General features: G+C 32.1%; 4 protein-coding genes and 1 non-coding gene across 6 annotated transcripts; 1 reads left to right on the forward strand and 4 right to left on the reverse strand.

Moving 5' to 3' along the window:
* Window positions 1-135: 135 nt before the first annotated feature.
* Window positions 136-3,004, reverse strand: LOC105644865 (glycerophosphodiester phosphodiesterase GDPD3). Of its 2 annotated transcripts, none has more exons than XM_020683614.3 (8): window positions 2,697-3,004; window positions 2,401-2,603; window positions 1,688-1,747; window positions 1,490-1,570; window positions 1,201-1,401; window positions 1,017-1,112; window positions 713-909; window positions 136-596 (listed from the first exon to the last, which is right to left on the reverse strand). In XM_020683614.3, exons 1-8 carry the CDS (start codon window positions 2,794-2,796, stop codon window positions 377-379), a joined length of 1,158 nt encoding a protein of 385 aa, XP_020539273.1. In that variant the 5' UTR covers window positions 2,797-3,004; the 3' UTR covers window positions 136-376. The 2 variants fall into 2 exon arrangements, with proteins under 2 accessions (XP_020539273.1, XP_020539272.1); XM_020683613.3 differs by having other exon boundaries at window positions 136-611; window positions 2,697-2,965.
* An 875-nt stretch (window positions 3,005-3,879) lies between these two features.
* On the reverse strand, window positions 3,880-6,074 carry DCI1 (delta(3,5),delta(2,4)-dienoyl-CoA isomerase 1). Its single transcript, XM_012230356.4, has 2 exons — window positions 5,360-6,074; window positions 3,880-4,258 (listed from the first exon to the last, which is right to left on the reverse strand). Exons 1-2 carry the CDS (start codon window positions 5,994-5,996, stop codon window positions 4,068-4,070), a joined length of 828 nt encoding a protein of 275 aa, XP_012085746.1. The 5' UTR covers window positions 5,997-6,074; the 3' UTR covers window positions 3,880-4,067.
* Window positions 6,075-6,980: 906 nt separating this feature from the next.
* Window positions 6,981-7,052, reverse strand: TRNAQ-UUG (transfer RNA glutamine (anticodon UUG)). Its single transcript has one exon. It is a non-coding gene; the product is annotated as a tRNA-Gln (tRNA).
* Window positions 7,053-11,833: 4,781 nt separating this feature from the next.
* SAG29 (senescence-associated gene 29) lies at window positions 11,834-14,559 on the forward strand. The gene is made up of 6 exons (XM_012230355.4): window positions 11,834-12,091; window positions 12,556-12,592; window positions 12,689-12,899; window positions 12,995-13,156; window positions 13,263-13,382; window positions 14,091-14,559. Exons 1-6 carry the CDS (start codon window positions 12,040-12,042, stop codon window positions 14,388-14,390), a joined length of 882 nt encoding a protein of 293 aa, XP_012085745.1. The 5' UTR covers window positions 11,834-12,039; the 3' UTR covers window positions 14,391-14,559.
* Window positions 14,560-16,411: 1,852 nt separating this feature from the next.
* On the reverse strand, window positions 16,412-21,839 carry PBS1 (Protein kinase superfamily protein). Its single transcript, XM_012230354.4, has 5 exons — window positions 21,153-21,839; window positions 20,364-20,569; window positions 19,326-19,515; window positions 17,447-17,838; window positions 16,412-17,321 (listed from the first exon to the last, which is right to left on the reverse strand). The coding sequence occupies exons 1-5, from the start codon at window positions 21,271-21,273 to the stop codon at window positions 16,860-16,862; spliced, it is 1,371 nt and encodes a 456-aa protein (XP_012085744.1). The 5' UTR covers window positions 21,274-21,839; the 3' UTR covers window positions 16,412-16,859.

Consider the following 21,839-nt stretch of genomic DNA (forward strand, 5'->3'; position numbering starts at 1 on the left):
AATGACAAACAAGTTAAAAATTGTTTTAACAACAAGAAAACCCACAAATAAAATTATACCATTACTTTTTGTTTATTATAGTCCCAATCTTTTAATCTCTCTTTCTCTCTATTATATATTCACTGCAACCATCTGATGAAAAACCAAGTTCAGTTAATGCTTAATGTATTACACAAGACAGAACTCTAATGCAGATGTCAGAAGGGAAGCAAGGAATCACTAATGTTAGAAAATGACACTACTTATATAGTATTATATCCAACCTAATTATTGTTTTTCTTTTTCATGTACATGAAGTAACCCGTTTCTTGGAAAATATATATATACATATACAAGAATTATACAGTGAAGATTTAATAAACAGTCTTTGTCAGGATTATATAGTGACTGAACAAGTGAGACTGTCTACTGATATTTCAGCAGGTATTAGAATTTCCACTTGCATATTCCCTTCCTTGCTTAGTAATCTTAATTCTTCACTCATTTTCGCAGGATCAAATAAATCCGAGACTGCCTCTGTTATCTCTCGAACAAAGTCAACGATCACCCCTTCCACGCCCATCAAATGCTGCACATATACCACTTCTGGCACATTGCTGCGAAATGCACAACTATTTTTTACTGTGTTAGTGAAACTAATCAATTCTGCAGAAAACCCCAATTAGTAAATGTTACTAAAAAGCAAAAAAACCGAGAACAATTCAATGCTTACTTTAGTAGGCCATAACTGATGAGGGAAAGCTTAGACTCTTTAACTTTTGTTACTGCTTCTGGATTTCTAAAGATAGCCTTGACTTCAGATACAATTCCTTGCAGGTCACCTTCCTTACAAACTTTTATTGCTTCATCCAATGAATTCCTTCTTATGTCCGCATATATTTCTGATCCCCCATTAGTTAAGAAGAATACCTGTTGTAATATTTAGAAAATGGAGCACGGTCATTTGCTTCAATTCTATAAAATCTATAATTTATATATTATTACAGAATCAAAAAAAGATGAGAAAGTTATCTTACAGGATACTTATTCTGCAATTTTCTCATCAATTGAGCTGCATCAGGTTGAAAGCTAGAGAACATGATAGGTCTATCCTTAGCATGCTCAAACACAACCTAGCCAATTTTTGAAATGAATTATTTACTTCAAAATTCATTTACACTAAATAAGCGGTAAATAACAGATGTTAATTCGCAAGAATACCTTCAGGATTGCTCCAAGAATGCGTTCGAAATCTTCCTGTTTGTAGACAATCTGATCATCAAATTTCAACTCAATATTGAAGCCTATTGTACTATGGACGTTTTCAAAAACCTCTTGTAATGTACAAAGAGGATCATCTTCTTCAACTTTCCATTCAAAGATTCTCCCATCTTTTGTTCTCCTGAACAAAGGCTTTGCCACCTGAATTTTGATGACAATAGAGTATAAAAAAGAACTACCAACAATATCAATACAGTAAAAATCATACAAATTATGAATATATACTTACATGTGCAGCCTCCTTTTGGGGTCCATAGGAGAGAAATTCAGCTAAAGTGAGGTCTGTAACTCTTTTCTCAACAATGGCACCCTAGAAAATTTAGCATTACTTAACAAATCAGCATTAACGATTAGCCTGTTGAAGAAAATTCTTACAATATTAAAACAACGGTAAGGTTAAACATATAAAAAGCAAAAACCAACTGACCTGGTCTTCAGTAAGAATGAAGTTGTCATGGAAAATGACTGGAATGTCATCTTTGGTCACCTACAACAAATATGTTTTGTTTTTGTTTACAGAATTCTTTCTAAAGGAGCTTCCCTCATCAATAGTAAAAGAAGAAAGGGGGAACATTTTGACACAACAAGACACCAGAAACAAACCAATTAGTACTCTTCAAAGGAGATTGTTGTTCTGACAAAATGTGTCAAATTAATTAAAAGTTAACAATTACATATTTCATGTTGTATTTTTTATTTAATTTTTAAATTAAAAATATATTTGGTTAAGTTGTAACATAATAAACGCAGCAAAAATTGTCCAATTCACTGGTTTTACAATTGTGAATTATCCAGATGATATAAGGGTAGAACAAACATCTACAATTATACAAACACAACAATTACGTCTTAATCCAATTTGGTTCTATCTGTTCTAAGTCTGCACAAACATCAAGAAACAGCGACACTTTACAACTTATAGATACAGACAACAAAGGTGACAAAATGGAAAACAAAAAGTCCACGTGGTTACATGACAAAAAAATCCATAATCCTCAATTAATCGGTGGCAGTTTTCCGCGGATGGAGACAAGCCTAAATGCAGCTTTTTGGCGTTCGGGTGAGGAATATAATCTTAAAAGCATTAACATTTACAACAAATAACAAGTAAAATAATAAAAAAAAAATCCGATCACTCACCTGAACATCAAATTCAATGAAATCCAAAGCCAATTTAGCTGCAGCATTGAAGGAGAGGATTGAATTCTCTTTCTTGGATTTCATTCTCCTATCAGAAGATTGTAACATGTTCATTCCACTCCCTCTGTGACCCATCACCACAAATTTTGGGAATTTAAATGGAACAGACTTTCTGTTATCATCACCATCATCATCATTAACACCTGAAAATATCATTCAAGAAGTAACCATATAAATAACCAAGAATAGTAAAGAAATGAAAATTATATCATAGATTGTGATTCAAGAAACCGAACTTTTATTGGAGAAACAGGTGGAGCAGAGGGCTAATGTTGCACTTTCTTGGACTTGATCAAGATTTGGCACATCACATACATGAACAGCTTTGAGAGCCATCTTTCTTTTAACTTTGTAGAAATAAGGATTTCAAGAATGATGACTCAGATGAGAATGCGTAGCTCTGTCTTGACAAAGGCTGCAGGGCGAGGCAAATGCAAGGGATGGAGGGATGGTACTTAAAAGGGTCGGTTGGAGTCTAATTTTGAAAAAGAAAACATATGTAATAAAATAAATAAATTGAGAAAAAAAAAAAGAAAAAAGAGAGCATATTCTTGAAAGGGAGAAAATAGAAATAGATAGAATATTCCACTTAAATGAGGTAGCATTGGTTTTTTTTTCCCCCTTTTTTCTTTCTTTTCTTGGTTAATTTGGATTGGGATTTTCTTGATAGATGAAGAAAGAGAGTAATTTGCGGTTTTTCTACATCATACTATCAGTTTTAAGACAGAAGAGATATTTTCAAGGGGGAAAATGGTGTTTTGAGCCTTTCAAATTTGTTAATGGAAACGTAGAGGAATGTTTTTCATACGTGGATTACATGTCCATTCAGTTTTTGTGTTTTTGATAAATATACTTTTATATTTTCTTACAAAAATTCCATATTTATTTTGCTAAAATTGAATGATTTAGTTAAAGTCAAAATTATTAAAGTTGGTAAATTAGGAATGACAAAGTAACTTTCTTTCTTAGAATAGATAAATTATGTTGTTCTATTTAAATTAAGAACAGTTCAGGGTTATCAAATCATATATACAAGGAATTACAAAAATAATTTTATTTTTGGATTGTCTTAAAGATGCATGTCTAAATTATTATATATACATTTATTATTAGATTATGCTTTAATACCTATTAAAACTTAGACTTTTTTTCTCCCTGAATATTCAATGGTTGATGATGATGGAGTTCTAGATACATCATTCTTTTCTCAGATTTCTACAAAAATCTCGATTTGAATCTTCTATAAAGGAAACAAAAAAGTTTTCAAAGATAAAGAAAATTTTAAACATAAGAAAATATGGATGTGTTTTTTTCTAGGGAAAAAAAAAAGAAAGAAAAGGAAAGCTTTTATTGGACCTCTTACCATTAAAGAAAAGGGCAAAGGAAAAAAGAAAAAGAAAAAGAAAGACTGTTGCAGAATGCACTAGAACATGATAGGAGTCTCACGTTCATATATAGATATAAATACAGTTGGTACATATTAATTCTAATTGCAGACAGAGTAGTTTTGAGACTAAAAGACAGCTTCTAGTACATTTATACGTGTCAAGAAAACACTTATTCTATAATCTGAGCAAATGAGATGAAGCCACCATACAAGGCAAATATTAAAGCTTGGAAAAGGTAGGGTTTCTTTTCTGGATTTGTGCTTTAATGGCCTCAGTTAAATCATCAGATACAAGCATTGCAGAATTCCAAGTTGCAATATAATCTAATCCTTGTTCTAAATTCATGTCTCTGCTTCTTAGTAAGACTGCTTTTGTCCCAGTGACAGCCAGAGGAGACTTTGCTGCAATCTCTGGCCAAAATCAACACCAAATTAAGAATCAGAACAAATCATCTTTAGCTATTGAATTTTTATAAAATACAAAAATGATTAGCAATGTTAAGAATGATGATTTAAATAACTATAGAGATCTTAAAAAAGACCAATTTCGAACCACATCTACAATTGATCTAATCAAAATATCAATCTAAAACAGTCACACAACAACACAAGTCTCAACAAGCACCTACACCTGTTTGTGGACTGCATGGTGAGCCTCGATCCATGATGAAAATTATGGATTGAGTTTTTGAATATTCAGTATTTTCCAAGTATGGGCTCAGTCCATGAACAGGTCTTTACATAACAGTTATGAGACTGTATAAGGATATGCCACCATAACTATTCTGCCAAAAACTCATACTGGACAGGACGCAACATGGAAACAAATGTCAGTGATTCATGAAATATATGCACAGCCATATATGATATATCCAAACCCCACCACCATTTTTCCTTTCTCTTTTCCAGGGACAAAATCAGCAAGCCAGAAGATTAGTTTGGAGGCCTCCCTTGCGACACTGGTTGAAAATTAACTTTGATACTTCTGTGAATAAAAAACTGAAGGTGAGGTCTATTGGTGTCATTGCCAGGGACAATCAATCAAAGATCTTCAAGTGGGTTGTTAAGAGAATTCAGTTTCAGACATGCCATCAAGTTCTTGGAGCACTGGTAAGTAATGAGGGAAGCTGTTTGCTTCCTCTCAAGGTTATTATCGGGTTGGTCATCCAAGCTATTCAGGATCCTAGCATTGGCTGTTCCGCCAATTCAAAGCGTTGTCCAGGATACAAATTGTATTCTCCTTATATGTCTACTAATGAACATGGTCAGAAATAAGAATTCTAATAGATTCCGTGTTCCCTTACTACAAGAACACTACTGATAAATCTCTCGAGGCAAGAACACATGTATTATGCATACATTATACAATACCTAGTGCTATAAGAGAGTGATCATGTCTGTTTATAACATTTATAACACAGTTTAATTAGTTCAGATCATATCATTTAGTAACAAATTATTCACATTCATTGTAATTGTCAGAGAATTAAGAGAATAAAGATACGAACTTACCTTCAGCTACAAGCCTTGCACCTTCATCCAATGACTCTTTAGATGCAAAAACCCGTGAAACCAGACCCAACTCCTTGGCCTCTTGACCCGAGAATCTCCGACCCGTTAAAGCCAATTCCATCGCGTTACCATAACCGACTATACCAGGCAGCCTCTGGAGTGTCCCGAGATCCGCCGTGATCCCCAAATCCACCTCCTTAACTGAAAAGAATGCATCTTGAGTACAATACCTGATGTCACAGGCAGTCACAATATCAACACCCCCGCCAATACAACCCCCATGGACACAAGCTATTACGGGTTTCCTACACCTCTCGATCGCAGTGATCGCATCCTGTAAAACCTTTATCTCTCGTCGGAGCTTCTCGTTGGCACGGGCTCTATCGAAGGATGGGGGATGGTCGGTGATGGAATTTAGTGCTTTGAAGTCGATGCCGGAGCAGAAGTGATCGCCGGTACCGGAGAGTACGATGACGGCGGCGTCTGTATTCTGGTCCAGAGATGAGAGGGCAGCGGAGAATTCGGTGAAGAAGTCACGTGATAGGGCATTGCGATGATGTGGACGGTTGAGATATAAATGAAAAACTCGTGAATTTGGGGATTTTTGTAAGATCTGTAGGGTTCTGTATTGCTGCATTTTTCGTTTATCCTAAGTGAAAAAAGGGAGAGGAAAATGAGAGAAAGTGAAGGAAAATCGGAAATGATAAGGTGACAAAAAAAAAAAAAAAAAAAAAAACTTTATTTAAGTCAATCAATAATATTACAGTCATGTGAGAAGCAAGGACACGAGTTTATAAATTAAACTTCCAATAAATATAAGTATTTATGATATTCTTCCACAAGATAAATAAATAAACATATCATTAAAATTTATTTACAAAATATTTAAAAATATGAAAAAATTAGAGAGCTCATTAAAATACTAAAATTTTTTAATTATCTTGACTCTCAAGATGATATTAATCTAAGCAGTCAATTAAAGTACAATTAATATGTTTTCTTAACAAAATATATTTATATCATATTTCAATGTAAATAAATATTTTTAATTCTAAAAATTTTAGACTAGAGAACCTTACTCTTTTTCAAATCCTCTTCAAAAATTTACTTATGCTATTTAATTTGAAAACTCATAACGTAAATATTAGCTATTTGAATTAAATATGGCTCGCAATCAATTAATTAATTTTCATCATATCTTATTATACATTAGAGATTTTAGAAATTCCATATCCTTATATGTACACAAAGACATGGATTGTTTTATTTAAGCAATTAAATCAGAAAATTTATAAATCATAGAATATTTTTGGTTGGACCTATTTAACAACTAGTGTGGGCTTTGTTGGGCTGAAATTAGACTTTTTAACAAGTAGCGTGGGCTTTGTTGGGCTGAAATTAGACTTAAAAGATTCGGTTTATCTCAACTTGTCCTTTTTTAGAAATGTTTTCTGTATTTTTATTTTGAATAATTAATGATAATAATCTTTAATTTTTTTTTATAATATTAAAAAAAAAAAAGAGGATAATTATTGAAAAACGTTAAGCTCACCAATATTTTACTTGAACATTTTGAAGACGCCTTCAGTAAATCAAATTGGCAAATACTTCTTTAAAAAATAGGTCCTACCGGGAGTCGAACCCAGGTCGCTGGATTCAAAGTCCAGAGTGCTAACCACTACACCATAGAACCCCAGACGGCAACTATTTCAAATTTAGATATTTATAAGATAGAGTTCTAAACAACAATTATTGTTACCTTCCAATCATAAACAGAAAGAAGAGTTGAAGGCCAACCTGCTACGAAGAGAAATCCATACACGTAACATTTCGTAATGTCCTCGTACACTGAAACATATTATTATTATTTGTTGTCCACTTGGATGCCAGATGTGCAATGCAATGAGCAACGTTGAAAATCGAAGAACTCAAGCTACAAAATTGATTAGAAGCTCATCATATGAAGAGACTTCACCTTCTCTTCCCGCATCTCTATCTTCAAGTATAGTTTTAAGAATGTTTTTGCCATTTTCAATATATAACTTTATCTTTTTATTTCTTTTGCACTAATACTTAAAATATATATATAGAGAAATTATTCGAATTTAAATATTTTAATATTGCAATATAATTATTCGATCGCTAAATTACTGCATCAATATTAATTAGCATTAATTAATAAAAATAATATTAATGATAAATTATTATTTAATTACTGCCTCAAGATTTTTTTGGAAGCACAAAAGGTCCCCAGCTTATTTAATTTAATTAAAGTAATTGAGTAGTGCGAAATTGGTTGTTAATGATTGCTATTACAGTATCACTTTCAACAAATCACATCATCAAGTATTTTCTTAATTAACGACTCAGAAGTGTTAAGGATTAATTAATGTAGACAACTCACCTTATTTACTTCAAAATGACCTAATTATTTGGGAAATCAAATAATTGGTTCATCACACCTCCTAATAAATTAAAAAAGTTACATTCAAATTGTAATTAAACCCGGACCGAATTAGACGGTCCTCCAAAAACCGTGATTTACAAAAAAAAAAAAATAATAATAATTATCTTATGGATGAGATAAGAAAGTTTATTTTATTTATTTTTTTTTTTTTTGTTAATGTTGATTGATGAAGTTGCATACGAAACTTTGTGTACATTGATTGAAATTAATAGTTCCACATAAAGATAATTGAGTTAGAGATATAATAGTAATTTAGGATTATCATGGTCCCAGAAGGTATTATAATTTAATAAATCAAGAAAGAAAATTAAGCCATTTAAAGAGCTCCATCTTGCACGTAATCAAATGATTTCCAGCTGATTAGAGTAGATTATAGTAGAGTAGATTTTTATTTTTTTAGACAAAAAAAGATAACACGGTTTGTTAAAGCTCCAATAGGAAAATATGCTCTTTAATGCCTCACCTTCTTTCACACAATTATTGGATGCAATTCAAGATTGCGGCACCAATAATATATGCATCTGCCTTGTTGTCGGTTAAATGTTATTTACATCATAAAAATTAATTAATTTTTCTTAATTTATGTAATAAATTTATTTAATTAATATTGAAAAGAATCTAACTTTTAATTACTTTTCTTTTTGAAAAAAAATATATATATATAAGCTTTTAATTCTTTCAATTTAGACATTTAATTTCATTCTCTAGGTATATAACAAAGAATGCCCCCCAAATCTTTCAAATGTCAATTCTTAGTCTATAAATAGATCTTTCAAATCAGTGCATATATAATAATAACGTAAATATTATTCTAAAAAAAGAAAAAAAAATCATGTTTTCCTTGCTTAAAATTACATGTTGTTAAGTAATTGGACACAAAAATTAATATATATCCATCTTCTAAGGTTACCATATTCCACAAAATTCTCAATGTTGTCTTGTTCCCCCCACCATCTCAATAATTATATGTATATTCAAAACCAAATACGAAGAAATTTTCAAACACAACCACTCTTTTTTTAATTAATTATTAATTTTAGTGTTTGTCAATTTGACTTGAATTTGAAGTTTTGTTTTCGCATACTATTTATATTATACATGACTTACATGTCATGTATGTATATATATGTATATCTTTGTAATGCGTAGTCTGGTTGGTCTTCTTATGAATACAAAAAGTGATAAATCTCGAGTTTGAGTCTGAGTTCTCTCAACCATAAGAATTTTTACCAGTTTAGCGACACAGGAGAAGATTGCATCTGTTGTGTAGCTCGTGGTGTTAATTCAGAATATTGGGCCTTCTAAATTGAAGAAAAAAAAAAAAAAAACTCTGTAGATTTCAATGATTGGAGATCTCTCTAGATCAAACACTCAACAATTATATATGGGTGACATCACAAGGGTTGTTTAGTTGTATTTATTATGATCTTGAGACAAATGTCTGGTTCAGATTAAATTTCATCTATGGTATGCATGAACATGTAATTTTCAATTTTCATAGTGGCCAATGAAAGCGATTCTTCTTTCATTTCTAGCTATCTCCCTTTGAAGCATTTTGCTTGCAAGTACAATTGCATGGGATAGTGATAGAAGTCCACTGTTATATATATGACAAAATATATTAGATCTTATGTAATTCATAAATTATCTCAAGCAAAATAGTTATTAAAAATTTCGATGGACCGACCTGTAACGCCCCATTTTTCTGTGTCTGAAATAGTACGTATGTGAATTATGAGCACCACTGAGTTTGATACTTAAATTATTTGTATTTTAAGTAAATTGTCATCGCAACTTTGGTAAATATGTAAATTATGAGCACCACTAAGTTTTATACTCAGCGCGTCGATTTTTATCACGCATAGGTTGAAGATCGTGGTTGCGACTTGAAGATTTGAAGAGTAATAGCAAAGCAGAAGTGACTAGTTTAGAGTTAGATAATTAAGAATTATGACATGTATAATTATTACATTTTTAGAGATTATATGATTTGAAATATAATTGAAGCCTGTAATTATTTTGGCGTAAGTATTTAGAGAGAAGAATAATACTTATTAAATGATTGATCATGAAATATTTTAAAATAGTTCACTAAGACTTGATATATATAATGAATGCAATTATTTGATGGATATTAAATCCTATTGAGGATTTATACAGTTATAAAAATATAACAGTGTTATTGTGTTCTGATGATTATTTGGAGATGTTGGAAGTTTGGAGTTTAATTGGGAGTGTTTTGTATTCACATGATTGGCGAGCTCAGTTAGTTTTTTAAAGGGAACTTCTTCTAGTTTTATGTAAGATTTTTCCAATCTATGTATAAAAAAAAAAAAAAAAAAAAAAACATGACATAATATTTAGCATGCAGGATGATATCAGCATGACAGGACATAGGTTCAACCAGAGTATAGCGTCTCGGTTTGGTTCATTCGAATAATGGGTGGACCGAGAAGGGATGTTACACGACTGACTTTAATTATTATTATTATTATTTAATAATCCTGACACTGAATTCGCCGTTAAACTTAAGAAAAAGCGAAGCCAAGTAGGAAAAAAAGCTGAAAGCTGTCAAGCTGTGATGGTTTACACCTAGCAGAAATTCTGAAACAAATCCTAACAATTTATACATAATAAGAACAAAATGAAAAAAAGAATAACAAACCATCATTAGTGTTATATTGTTGAAGATGTCATGTATTTTGTCATTGCTTTTTTGCCTGAAATAACTGCAATAACACCAAAGAGCTAGCTTGGAAATAATCTCGTCTGTCACACGGAATTTGTAATATATATATAGGAATATTACTAACAAACAAGAAACAAAAAACAGAAATGGGAATTAGGGCTTACGCGTACTCTTTTTTCTGTTTTTCACGAACAATAGAGGAAAATTTGTACACAATTAATAAGAAAAGAAACGGCTAAAAAGCCACTCTAAAAGGGTGTTTGGACAAACCTTCACGTGAATTAAGCTTTACGCATGACAGACTTTCCATATCTTAGTAACGTAAATCCCCTAACTTCACTTCTTCATTAATATATCTTACACCTCAACACGCTCTTTCCAAGCGTGTATTTTTCCATCAACAGCTTCGTTCCAGGTTTTTAAACCCTGAATTTTACAGGCCTTAGGCAAAAACTTAGTTATCTCTGTTATTTACCGTATCGCAGTTGAAAGAGTGTATTATAAAACATCGCTCTCTTTAACAATAACGTTAAATATAATGCTAATAAACTAGAGCTTTTAGAGATAATTGACAACTAATAAAATAACGAATTTTGCCGAACGGTGCCTAAGAATATAAATACTAATTAAACTTTCAAGATTTTCTTGATTCCTTTAACTATTGACTCCCGAACTTGATTCTTTAGTTTTAAACGCTAATTCTGCCTCTAAAGTTTATCTGATAATGCAATATATTTCTGCGAATTTGATTGAATTGATCATCATCCAATCAATAAATATACTATATACCGACTTATCTTAGTTTTATTTTTCATAATTAATGATTGAATAAGCATCTTTCTGTGTAGTAGAAAAATTTAATGAGATGAATAATAGGTTAATTAGTCACCCTCTTAGCTATATATATATATATATATATATATATATATATATATATATATATATATATATATATATATATATATATATATATATATAAGAATAAGGTGAATTACTAAATTGTTAGTGTTACGTACAAATTAGGGTAAATTAAGTTAATTTCCAAGAAGATGATGATAGAAAGTAAAAACTAAAAAAAGAAAGAAAGAAAGAAAGAAGATAGATCATAAATGAGATGTAATAAAGGCCATAAGATTGGAATTATTGGGACGCGAAGTGGGGGCACGTGTTTCAGAGATATGTGGCTGTGTGTAAAGAATGATTTTGTGCTACGCTACCTACTATGACTCCACTTGTCAATGCAACAAGAATGAGTTCATTACGCACACTCTCTTCTGTTCTATTTTTATTTTACTTCTTACTATTTTCCTCTTAATATATAAATCCAAACAACCCATTGCTTCTTTCTGCATGAGGTTGAGAGCTTTCTTCTTTAGATCACAGAGAGCTAGGGTTTCTTCAAGGCCCTGCTTCTTCTGTTTTGTCCATAGTTTCAGAGAGAGCTAGAAAGACAGAGAAAGAAAGAGAGAGAGAGAGAGAGAGAGAGAGAGAGCCTTGTGCTTTGTTATTCGGAGATTATTAATAATGGCAGTACTTAGCACTCACCAACCATTAGCATTTGCATTTGGCCTCCTTGGTATATATACAAGCTTCACTCTTTCTTGTTCTCTTTTTGTTTTCTGGTTATCTTTCTTCTAGTTTATTCATAGGTTTAAATCACTGATTTCACTTTCTTGTTGTGTGACTTAATTGCAAGAAGCCCTTTTGCAAATGTTCAATTAAGTGCAGTTAAAACTGCTGCTTAATTGATTATCCAATGCTTAAAAATAATGTAAATACATTTTATTAAATTTAATATGATCCACCAATCAGTTTTGGTTCAAAAATATATTAAATCAAACTTATTTTGGGAGAATCACAATCAAAGAATTAAGAAAAATTATGATCCACCCTCTTAATAAATAATAATAATATTAGTATTTATGAGTTATATATGTGAGTATATGATTTTCTTTATTAATGTATGAAAATGTTCTAGAATACCAAAAAATGATTAATTAATGATTGCTTTTTTTTTTTCTTTTGTTCAAAAAATGGTAGGCAACATTATCTCAGTGTTGGTGTACCTGGCTCCAGTGTGAGTACCTTTTTACATTCAATCATTTTTTATTATTGAATATGACAGGCAATTACGAAAAATCAATTCTTGTTTTTTTGAAAATTTTCATTACAGGCCAACATTTTTAAGAATTTACAGAAAGAAATCAACTGAAGGTTTCCATTCACTTCCATACCTTGTCGCACTCTTCAGTTCTATGCTTTGGCTCCATTATGCAATGCTCAAAAAAGACGTTTTCCTTCTTGTCACCATCAACGTATTTGGATGTGCAATTGAGACCATTTACATTTTCCTGTATATGTTTTACGCTTCCAAAGAAATTCGGGTGTGTATATATGTAATTATAACATTTCAATCATTAAAATGCTTAATCGAATTTTATTTTATAATTACTAAAATAATGAAATAATATATTTGCAGGTCTCAACTTTCAGACTTCTTGTGTCCATGAACATAGCTTTGTTCTCCTCCATTGTCCTCTTCACTCATTTTCTAATGAAGGGTTCGATCCGAGTTCAGGTTCTTGGTTGGATTTGTGTTGCTGTTTCTGTCAGTGTTTTTGCATCTCCTTTAAGCATTGTGGTGAGTAAATATTATTAATTAATTCTCAGAAACATATATATTATTTATATTCTCGATTCTTCCAGTACTGAATAATTAATTTTTTTTTTAATAATTTATTATGTAGGCTCAAGTTGTCAGAACTAGAAGCGTCGAGTTCATGCCATTCACTCTGTCGTTTTTCCTTACACTGAGTGCTGTTATGTGGTTTGCTTATGGTTTTACTACAAAGAACATGTGTGTCGCTGTAAGTTATTTTTCCGGCTCTTACATTAATTACTCATGTTCTATTCAATCATTATTATTAAGTGGGACATATTATAATTACTATCTGTCTCTAAATCATGGATTTATGATTGTCGTACTAATATGTGAATATGAGGTCCACATTAAAATAAAAAAGATGACTTTGTCCCAAAATATCTAGCTAATTATATGTTTGATGTAAACAAATTTCATATTTTTATATTTATTATATATTTTACTTTTACGAAATGCAATATAAATAAAACAAATTCAAATAAGAAAAAGAATTACCCAATATTTTTAAATTAATTTGTGTTAAATAAGAAAAAGACTCGGTCTAAATTAATAGTTCAAACATTATGCTACCGAACACTGTAAAAAATAATAAAAACTACTTAAAAGACTCTTACCAAGTACAACCTTAATATAATAAAGAAAAATCAATCCCTTGTATCCCCTTTCATTAGTTGTAAATATATTAACGGATTTATAACCCACACGGAATAAAGTTGTCATAAAAGATCTAAAATTTCTTATCGTCAGTGTGGATTTAGCTATGAACGAGACAAGATGGAAATGATTTATATAGCCGTAGTAAACTAGTTATTAGAATTAAGGCTTTGTTATTATTGTTGTTGTATTTTGAATATATTGAATAATAATTTTATTTAATTCGATAATCTAATTGGTTTTTGTTCATTTTGATTAGCTCCCAAACATCTTAGGATTCATCTTGGGGCTACTTCAGATGCTGTTATATGCAATCTACAGGAAAGCAAAGGTGGTGGTTATAGAGGAAAAGTTACCAGAAAAAAATTTGAAGAGCATTGTCATACTAAGCACATTAGGCAATTCTGAGGTTTATCCTGTGGATGTTCGACCCGAATCCGAACCCGATGAGAATAAAGTTGCAAAAGAACAAGAACAAATAGAGGAAGGAAGCAAGAAGAGTAATGAGAGAAGCTTGGAAACATCAAATGATCTTAATCCAAATGAAATTGCAGTTTAATATGTTCTCATGTATTAATTATAAATGGCTGAATAATTAATGTTTGTATACTCTCTTTTTTTTCCCTTTTTGTGTATTATTACCTCCCTTGGTTGATGAGGGAGGTATGTGTTATATGTAAGCATAAAACAAGAGAAATACTAAAAAATAGGTTTTTTTTTTTTTTTCAGTCCAAAATGTAAATCGTTTAAAGTTTTTACGCGAGAATTAATTCTCTTAAATTATGATAAAATTTGAACAAATTACCCTTTTATCTCAAAACCAAAGGATAATATATAAAGATAGTTTTTTTTCTAATATAAATAATGTAAAATTAAAAAATATCATTTATTACTTCTTAAAATACTCAAAACGAGGACTTATGTTTTGAAACAAAATAATTACACTAAAACGAATTATATTTTAGACAGAGAAAATATCAACTGAAATGTCAATTCATTCTATATTAATTTTGATGCCTTAGGATCCAAATGTTCCAAGTTCCATTAAAATTTGGATTACTCTTTTAGTGGGTTGTATTGCCTTTAATAGACTTTATAACGGATTTTAAAGGCTTTATAACGGTTTATACTACCTTGACGAAGTTTGTCATCTATTATAACGGTTACATACACAGTAACTAATGACAAAAAGAAATAATTAGTTGGAAAAGACAGTGTGTGTAACTTTCAAGTGGAAATAAATATTATACCTAATAAAAATCACATCAAATACATATTATATGGCCTTTGAGAAGAGGGTATGGTGCCCTAAATAGATTTGTCTGCATCAGACAGGTTTGATGCATACTTATTATATGACCTAGACTTGGCTTTAGCATTTATTATCAATTTACCACCGCCGTTGGTGGTGGTTTCAATGGTTAGCTACTGGTTTTGGGCAATCCATGCTTTAGACGTGGCAACTTTTACAAGGTTCTTGTTAGATATTTTCATTCTACTGCTGATTCTGATTATAACCTTCACAAGAGTCAACAAAAACACCTGACAATAGTTGTTCCACTGCTGCAAATTCCGTACATTAACTGTTCTTAAAATGTAATTTCTTTTGTCCTATAATACTTATCTTGCTTTCTTTCCTTTTTCAATTTTGTCAAATTGCAATTTTGTTTTTTATTTTCAGAGTCAAAAATATCCCAAGTTTATTGTTTTTACGCTTGTTTAATACCCTTTTTGTTCTGTAAAGATCGTCTTTTATGTGAATAAGATGAAAAACGGAAACAAATAAATTATCATTACATTAATTGTATTTTTTTTTTTAATTTATCTGAAAAGAAATGTAAAAAATATTTTTTGTGACGGATGAAGTTTTTTTTTTTTTCTTACCAAAAAATATAATAATCAAAGTACCATATTATCATTAATTAAATCCAGATATAAAAAAAACTAAAATATCAACATTTAAGATATTACCTTCGTTCTGTTAATTCCGACATTATTTGATTTTTCACTCGAATCATGATATACATATACAAATCATGATATACATTATTGAATGAAAAGAGTGTAATCAATCATTTTGATAATCTGTATATAAATCTAAGTCATGATATACGTATACAAATGATATATATTACGGAACGGAAAGAGTATAATCAATCATTTCATTTTCATAATAGAGTAGTTGCAAGGAAGAAATCATCACATGCCATGAAACCTGGCCTAATGGCAATGGCAAAGCAGGGACCCTCAGACCATTTCAATCTCTTCCTCTCCTCTTTAATTATAATATCTCTCTATATATATATTTTTTAAATGGGCTTTATAGCTCCAATTTTTTCATTTATGTTAAATTTATAATAATTCTATAAAAATGTTGGAATTACAGCATTGTAAGAAAATTATTCTACCATCATATCTTGGAAGAAGAAAAAGAAAAAGAAAAAAAAAAAATTCACATCACATCAAAAGTAAGCAACTAAGCATCCCTTTCTTGAAACCGTTCTTTGAATCGTAATTTAATTAGAAATGTATAAATCTTACAACTTTGAAAAGGAATTCAAAATTATAAGCTTCAATTCATTATTAGAACAAGATGAGTAGCTTAAATTCATTGAGTAAGATTACACAGAAATTAGTTGGTAAAATGCCATTCAGCAAGATTACAAAGTACAGACAGCAGAAATGTTATTGCTCAAAAGAAACCTACACAAGAGCAAAGAAGAACATGACCCAGGCTTTGTAACTCAAAATTTTGTTTTTCTTTTTTCTAAATGTCTTGTTCTTATCTTGCTCTCTTGGCAGATAATGTACACTCAATTATGTTTTTCTTCTTCATAATCATCTTCTTGCTCTACGTTTCAACAAAAAGAGAACTCTAAAAAAGTGAGTAAAAAATTTAAAAGAGAAAGTTAAGAACATGTTGGCAGACCAGCTCAAAGCTTAGCTTCTGATGCTTTCCCACCTCACCCCGCAAGTCCGGTGGCAAAGTCAGGAAAGAAGAGAAGATGGAGAAATGATGGCCAGAATACTACCCATTACTGCCATCAAAACTACCTTGAGCACTTTGTCGCCTTTTTTCTCGCCAGTTCTCACCCCACATCTTTGCCTCTGCAACAGCTCGTTCTCTATCTAAATCCCTGTTTAACATTCTTGCCGTTTCTCTTGGGGAATCCTCTTTTTCCGACCCATCCAAGTCCCATCTACAACCAGATCCTCCCCCTTCTTCGCTCTTTGATAACTGTCCACCTCTCTCATCTCTGTGTCTTTTATCATCCTTATCACCAGAACCCCGAGTTTCATATGCCTGGTTTGCCAAATAAGAGAGAGCAGTTACCACATCCCCAATGAGAGGGCGTGCAGCAGCCTGTTCCTGGATGCACATGGAAGCCACTGCTAGAGCCTGGTAAAGTCCCCTCATCGGATACCGACCCTGCAATAGTGGATCTGCCAATTTCGAAAATTTCCTACGATCATTGAATAGTGGACGAGCCTGCATATTTGTAAAACCACCACCACCACCACCAACACAATTATTAGAAGGGCAGTGAAACAATGCATGTAACAGTAAGACAAGAAAATGAAAGGACAGGTTATACTATACGTTCAGAGTATTACCCATGTGACAAGGTTCTGTTCCCCGTGTGGTCGAGTACTGTCAATGGCTTTCCGTCCAGTAATGAGCTCCAAGAAAACTACTCCAAAACTGTAAACATCAGATTTCACAGTCAATTGTCCAGTCATGGCATATTCAGGAGCACAATAACCATAAGTGCCCATAACTCTGGTGGATACATGTGACTTGTCTCCAGTGGGACCAAGTTTTGCAAGTCCAAAATCAGAAAGTTTTGGGTGAAACCCTTCATCAAGTAATATGTTGGATGACTTGAAATCCCTGTAAATAACAGGGGGACTTGCTTTATCATGCAGGTATTCCAAACCTTTGGCAGCACCCGCTGCTATCCTCATCCTTGTGTTCCAATCAAGTGGTTCCTTTTCAGGTGGGAGATCTGGACAAAAATTCATCAACCACCATTCAAGAAGAACAAAGGCAATTGTGAGAAACAGAATTGGTAAAATATCTAATATGCATCAATTTTATATCAACATTCAATGCTTCTACACCTCTCCGAATGCAGAAAACAAGGCTTGAGCTTCCATACTAAAAAACTTATCTAGAACAAAGCCGGGTACTGAAAAATTTCAAGGTCAAAAGTTCATTGTTCAGTCGTAATATCAATATATGGCCTCCCATTATTCACCATGTAACTTGATCAATTCTTGGGTTATAATATTAGATTCTTTGAAATTTGGAGGCCACATCCAATTATCTATTAAGTATCTCAGTCAAAGCAACATCAATGGGTAGAGAGTAGAAAATAATACTTTCAACATGTCTACCAAAATTTTCAGTAGCCATGGTATGTCAGCAAACTTGAATTCATGAGACAACAATAAGCAGTTAATGTTATTATCACAAATATTGATGAGCAAACTGAAATTTATGCTTCCATAGTCACAAGTAGCAGTAATTTATAGTTTTAATATCTTACAAGTAAAAACTAGTCAATTATGAAAACACAGTTGATACAGGTTCTTGGTTTACTATTACCTCATGGATCAACAACCACCCTCCAAATAAAGTGCCCAAACTTGCATATTTGAACTCATACCCAGTGAATGCACATATTCTTTTTCTTGAACATCTAGTTCTAAGATGAATGATATTCCACTTTCACAGACTATACTGTTATCATAATTAGAGTTCAGTCTAGCTCAGTTGCAAGAATTATATCTATCTCTTCAACATATTAACCCGGGATTTGTAATTTGGGTATAAATTTATCGTTAAGTAAAACTTAGACATATGAAGTATAAATGAAATTATTCCAACTTCCTTAAATAGGCAGGTTTTCAGCTGAACAAAAATACCCAAGAGCTAGAGATTAAATAAAAGGACTTAAAAGAAACAAAGAGAGAAGAAGAATGCATCACATTCATCTACCACTGAAGGAATATGTCAATTTTATCCACCAGGAATTAGAAAAGAGAAAAGGAAGAAAGAGAGTTTAAAAATATGTCTTCTAGTCATTACAGCACAAAGTGCCAATATATTTTAACTGAGTCATCTTAGCTGTCATTGCAGAAATTCAAAAAGTCCAACTGATTTGACCCTAGCCTTGTCTTTGCTTTAGCCAACCTTTAAAAGACAAATCTTTCAGCTACTCTACACAGAGATCGTGTTTTTTAAGTTGTCATATAACTGGGAATCTACTTAAGGAATTCTTTTTTTTTTTGTTCTTTTTTTTTTTTTTTTTTTTGACAACTTTGATTTCGTACCATTATGCAGTATTATCATGCTTCAATCAATCAGATGGTACAGATAACATAGCATGATTGATCTTTACAGAGGAACACAATGCTCTTGATAAGACAAATAAAAGAAAACACCAAAAACTGAAATTGAAAGTTCAGGAGAGGAGAATAACAAGATTACCGTGAAGGTGATCTTCCAACGATCCCATAGGCATAAACTCATAGACAAGAAGCCTTTGATCGCCATCAGCACAATAGCCAATTAGATTCACAAGGTTAGGGTGATGTAAAAGGCTGAGCATGAGAACCTCAACCAGAAATTCCCTATTACCCTGGAGGCCATTTCTATCCAATTGTTTAACAGCAACAACCTGCAACGCATAAAGATCATTAGAAAAATCACCCAACCAAGATTTGGTTACAAGTCTCTTAATGTAGAATAAGAATTTTAAACTCAGAATATATGCCCGCCAAACTTTTCATTACTCTTGATAAATTTGAGCACAATGTCTAACTTGAAAGGACCATATTATTTTGCTATCTGCATTGACTGCAATAGCTCTCTTCCCTTGAAATTTGAAACATTAGCAATGTCATCTAGCACCAACATGCCATAATAGGTGCACAATATCAATAAGCTTAGGGCATAAGGATTGGCCTATTTCAACTAGCAACAGCTTGAAATGAGCAAGGTCATCATCAATAACAAGCTAGAAAAAAGCCAAAAACTAAACAGCTCCGCATTGATTCCACATAGAATTCTACTCACTTTACAATTCTGAATAATTGGTGGATAAGAATTTGAGATATTTGATCAACAACTACAGGATACAAAAATCAGCTTAAGGAGTCTATAGCCATGCTGTCACTATCTTGCTTTCTTTTTGTAAACCTTGTGAAGGGCTGTTATAATCAGAAAGAAAATCTAAAATCCTCATCTATATATTTATTCACTATAGATGTTAGGGAAATGCTAAAAGAAAACACCTCCAAACCTTATGTTTGAAACTAAATTCAGTAGGATACGAATTTGATTGAGGGACTATGTTATGCCTTCAAATGCTAGACTTCGCAAAATCATCATGAGAAGTTCGAATTAAAGATTCTTAATCTCATTTAAGTTAGGCAGAGACATGTTCATCCAGAAACAAGGAAATGCCTAGAATCAGCGTTTATGAATCTGATAATAAAGTGAACAAATGTTATCCACAACATTTACCTGACCAGTGCTCTCAAGGCGCCCTTTATATACACGCCCAAATCCTCCTTCTCCCAATAAGGACTCTGGCCTAAAATTCTTTGTTGCAGCTGCAAGCTCCCGAAAGGTAAATATTTGAGCCGCAATATTGACCCCAGGTGCATCCTTTGGAATTGGGAATTCTCTTTTTGACCTTCCATTAGTTCTTGATCTGAGTCTATCGGCTCCTGCAAATTTCACCCCCGACCGGACAATCGGATTAATAATTCAAGACATCAATACACGGTAAGATAAATAAAATAGTTGCATGCAAATGGGAAAAAAAAAAAAAAAAGGAAGTCCTTGATCGAGTCATTGCCAATAAAATGAAGACCAAACTCATAAAGCGACCATGGCGGATACCGTTTGCCATATTTATCCAAAATTTGGTTTTTTAAAATTGGCAATTATACCCCGAATTCTCCGTATCCTTCCCTTCACCAATCAACCAGATCAAACCCAACTGATAAAATTGATCACAAGATCTCTTTTCACTAAAGAAATCAGCACCCTTTATAAATTGAATCAAAATCCGGTAAGGTCTACAAGAATTTTATTTTTGGTCTTAATGAAAAGCCTAAAATCTAAAGCTCTGAAGAAATTTTATGAATGCAATTCAATCCATCATACAAAACTGACATAATAAAATCAAACAGTCAATTGAGTGAAAATATAAAATCAGTAAGTACCCAGATCAGATTGGTGGATAAATAAATAATAATAATAATAATAATAAAGCGAAAAAATAGATTAGTAAAAATAAAAACTAACCGGACGATAATTTGGAAATATTAGAAGCTTCAGTTGGCAAGCTCTGTTTTCGATCATCAGATTCCTTCTGTGGATTCAGAGTTTCTTCTTCCCTTGAATCGAAACAAGGAAAACAACCCATCTTCTACAAATCAATTAAAAAGAAAAAATTTTCCTGCTCTCCAAACCCTCTCCTCAAATCACAGATGCATAAAACAAAGTTCGATCAGAATCCCATACTCTTAAAAATCAAATCTTTATTTCCCTTCATAAAAATCTCATCACAAAAACCAAAAGAACTGTGGTGGGTATCGCTTCCTTTCTCCAATCCCAAGAGTCAAAGAACAAAGTAAAGGAATCCAAGTAATGGAAACACCAATATCTATAAATATAAACAGATCAAAAGAACTCTCTTGGGCAAGCTAGAGAGAAATTGCTTGCTGGTGATGTGAGAAAGAGAGAAAAAAGAACATGAAAATGGGATTGGTGGCAGTGGAACGCACTCGTTACGCAGCCGGCTTTGTCTTCGGGTTCGTTTACACTTTACACTAACATCACTGTACAAAACACGCTCACTTTATATATAAAACATAACATCGCATTCTCTCTCTCTTCCTATCTATCTCTTTGACCACTAATATTATATATATAGAAAGAGAGTTAATAGAAAGAAATGCGATCGATATTCTTATTCTTACCCACCTTTTT

Source organism: Jatropha curcas, chromosome 3 (genome assembly GCF_041381405.1).
Source record: "Jatropha curcas cultivar XTBG-Jc1 chromosome 3, XTBG_Jcur_1.0, whole genome shotgun sequence".
NCBI classification, from domain to species: Eukaryota; Viridiplantae; Streptophyta; class Magnoliopsida; order Malpighiales; family Euphorbiaceae; genus Jatropha; species Jatropha curcas.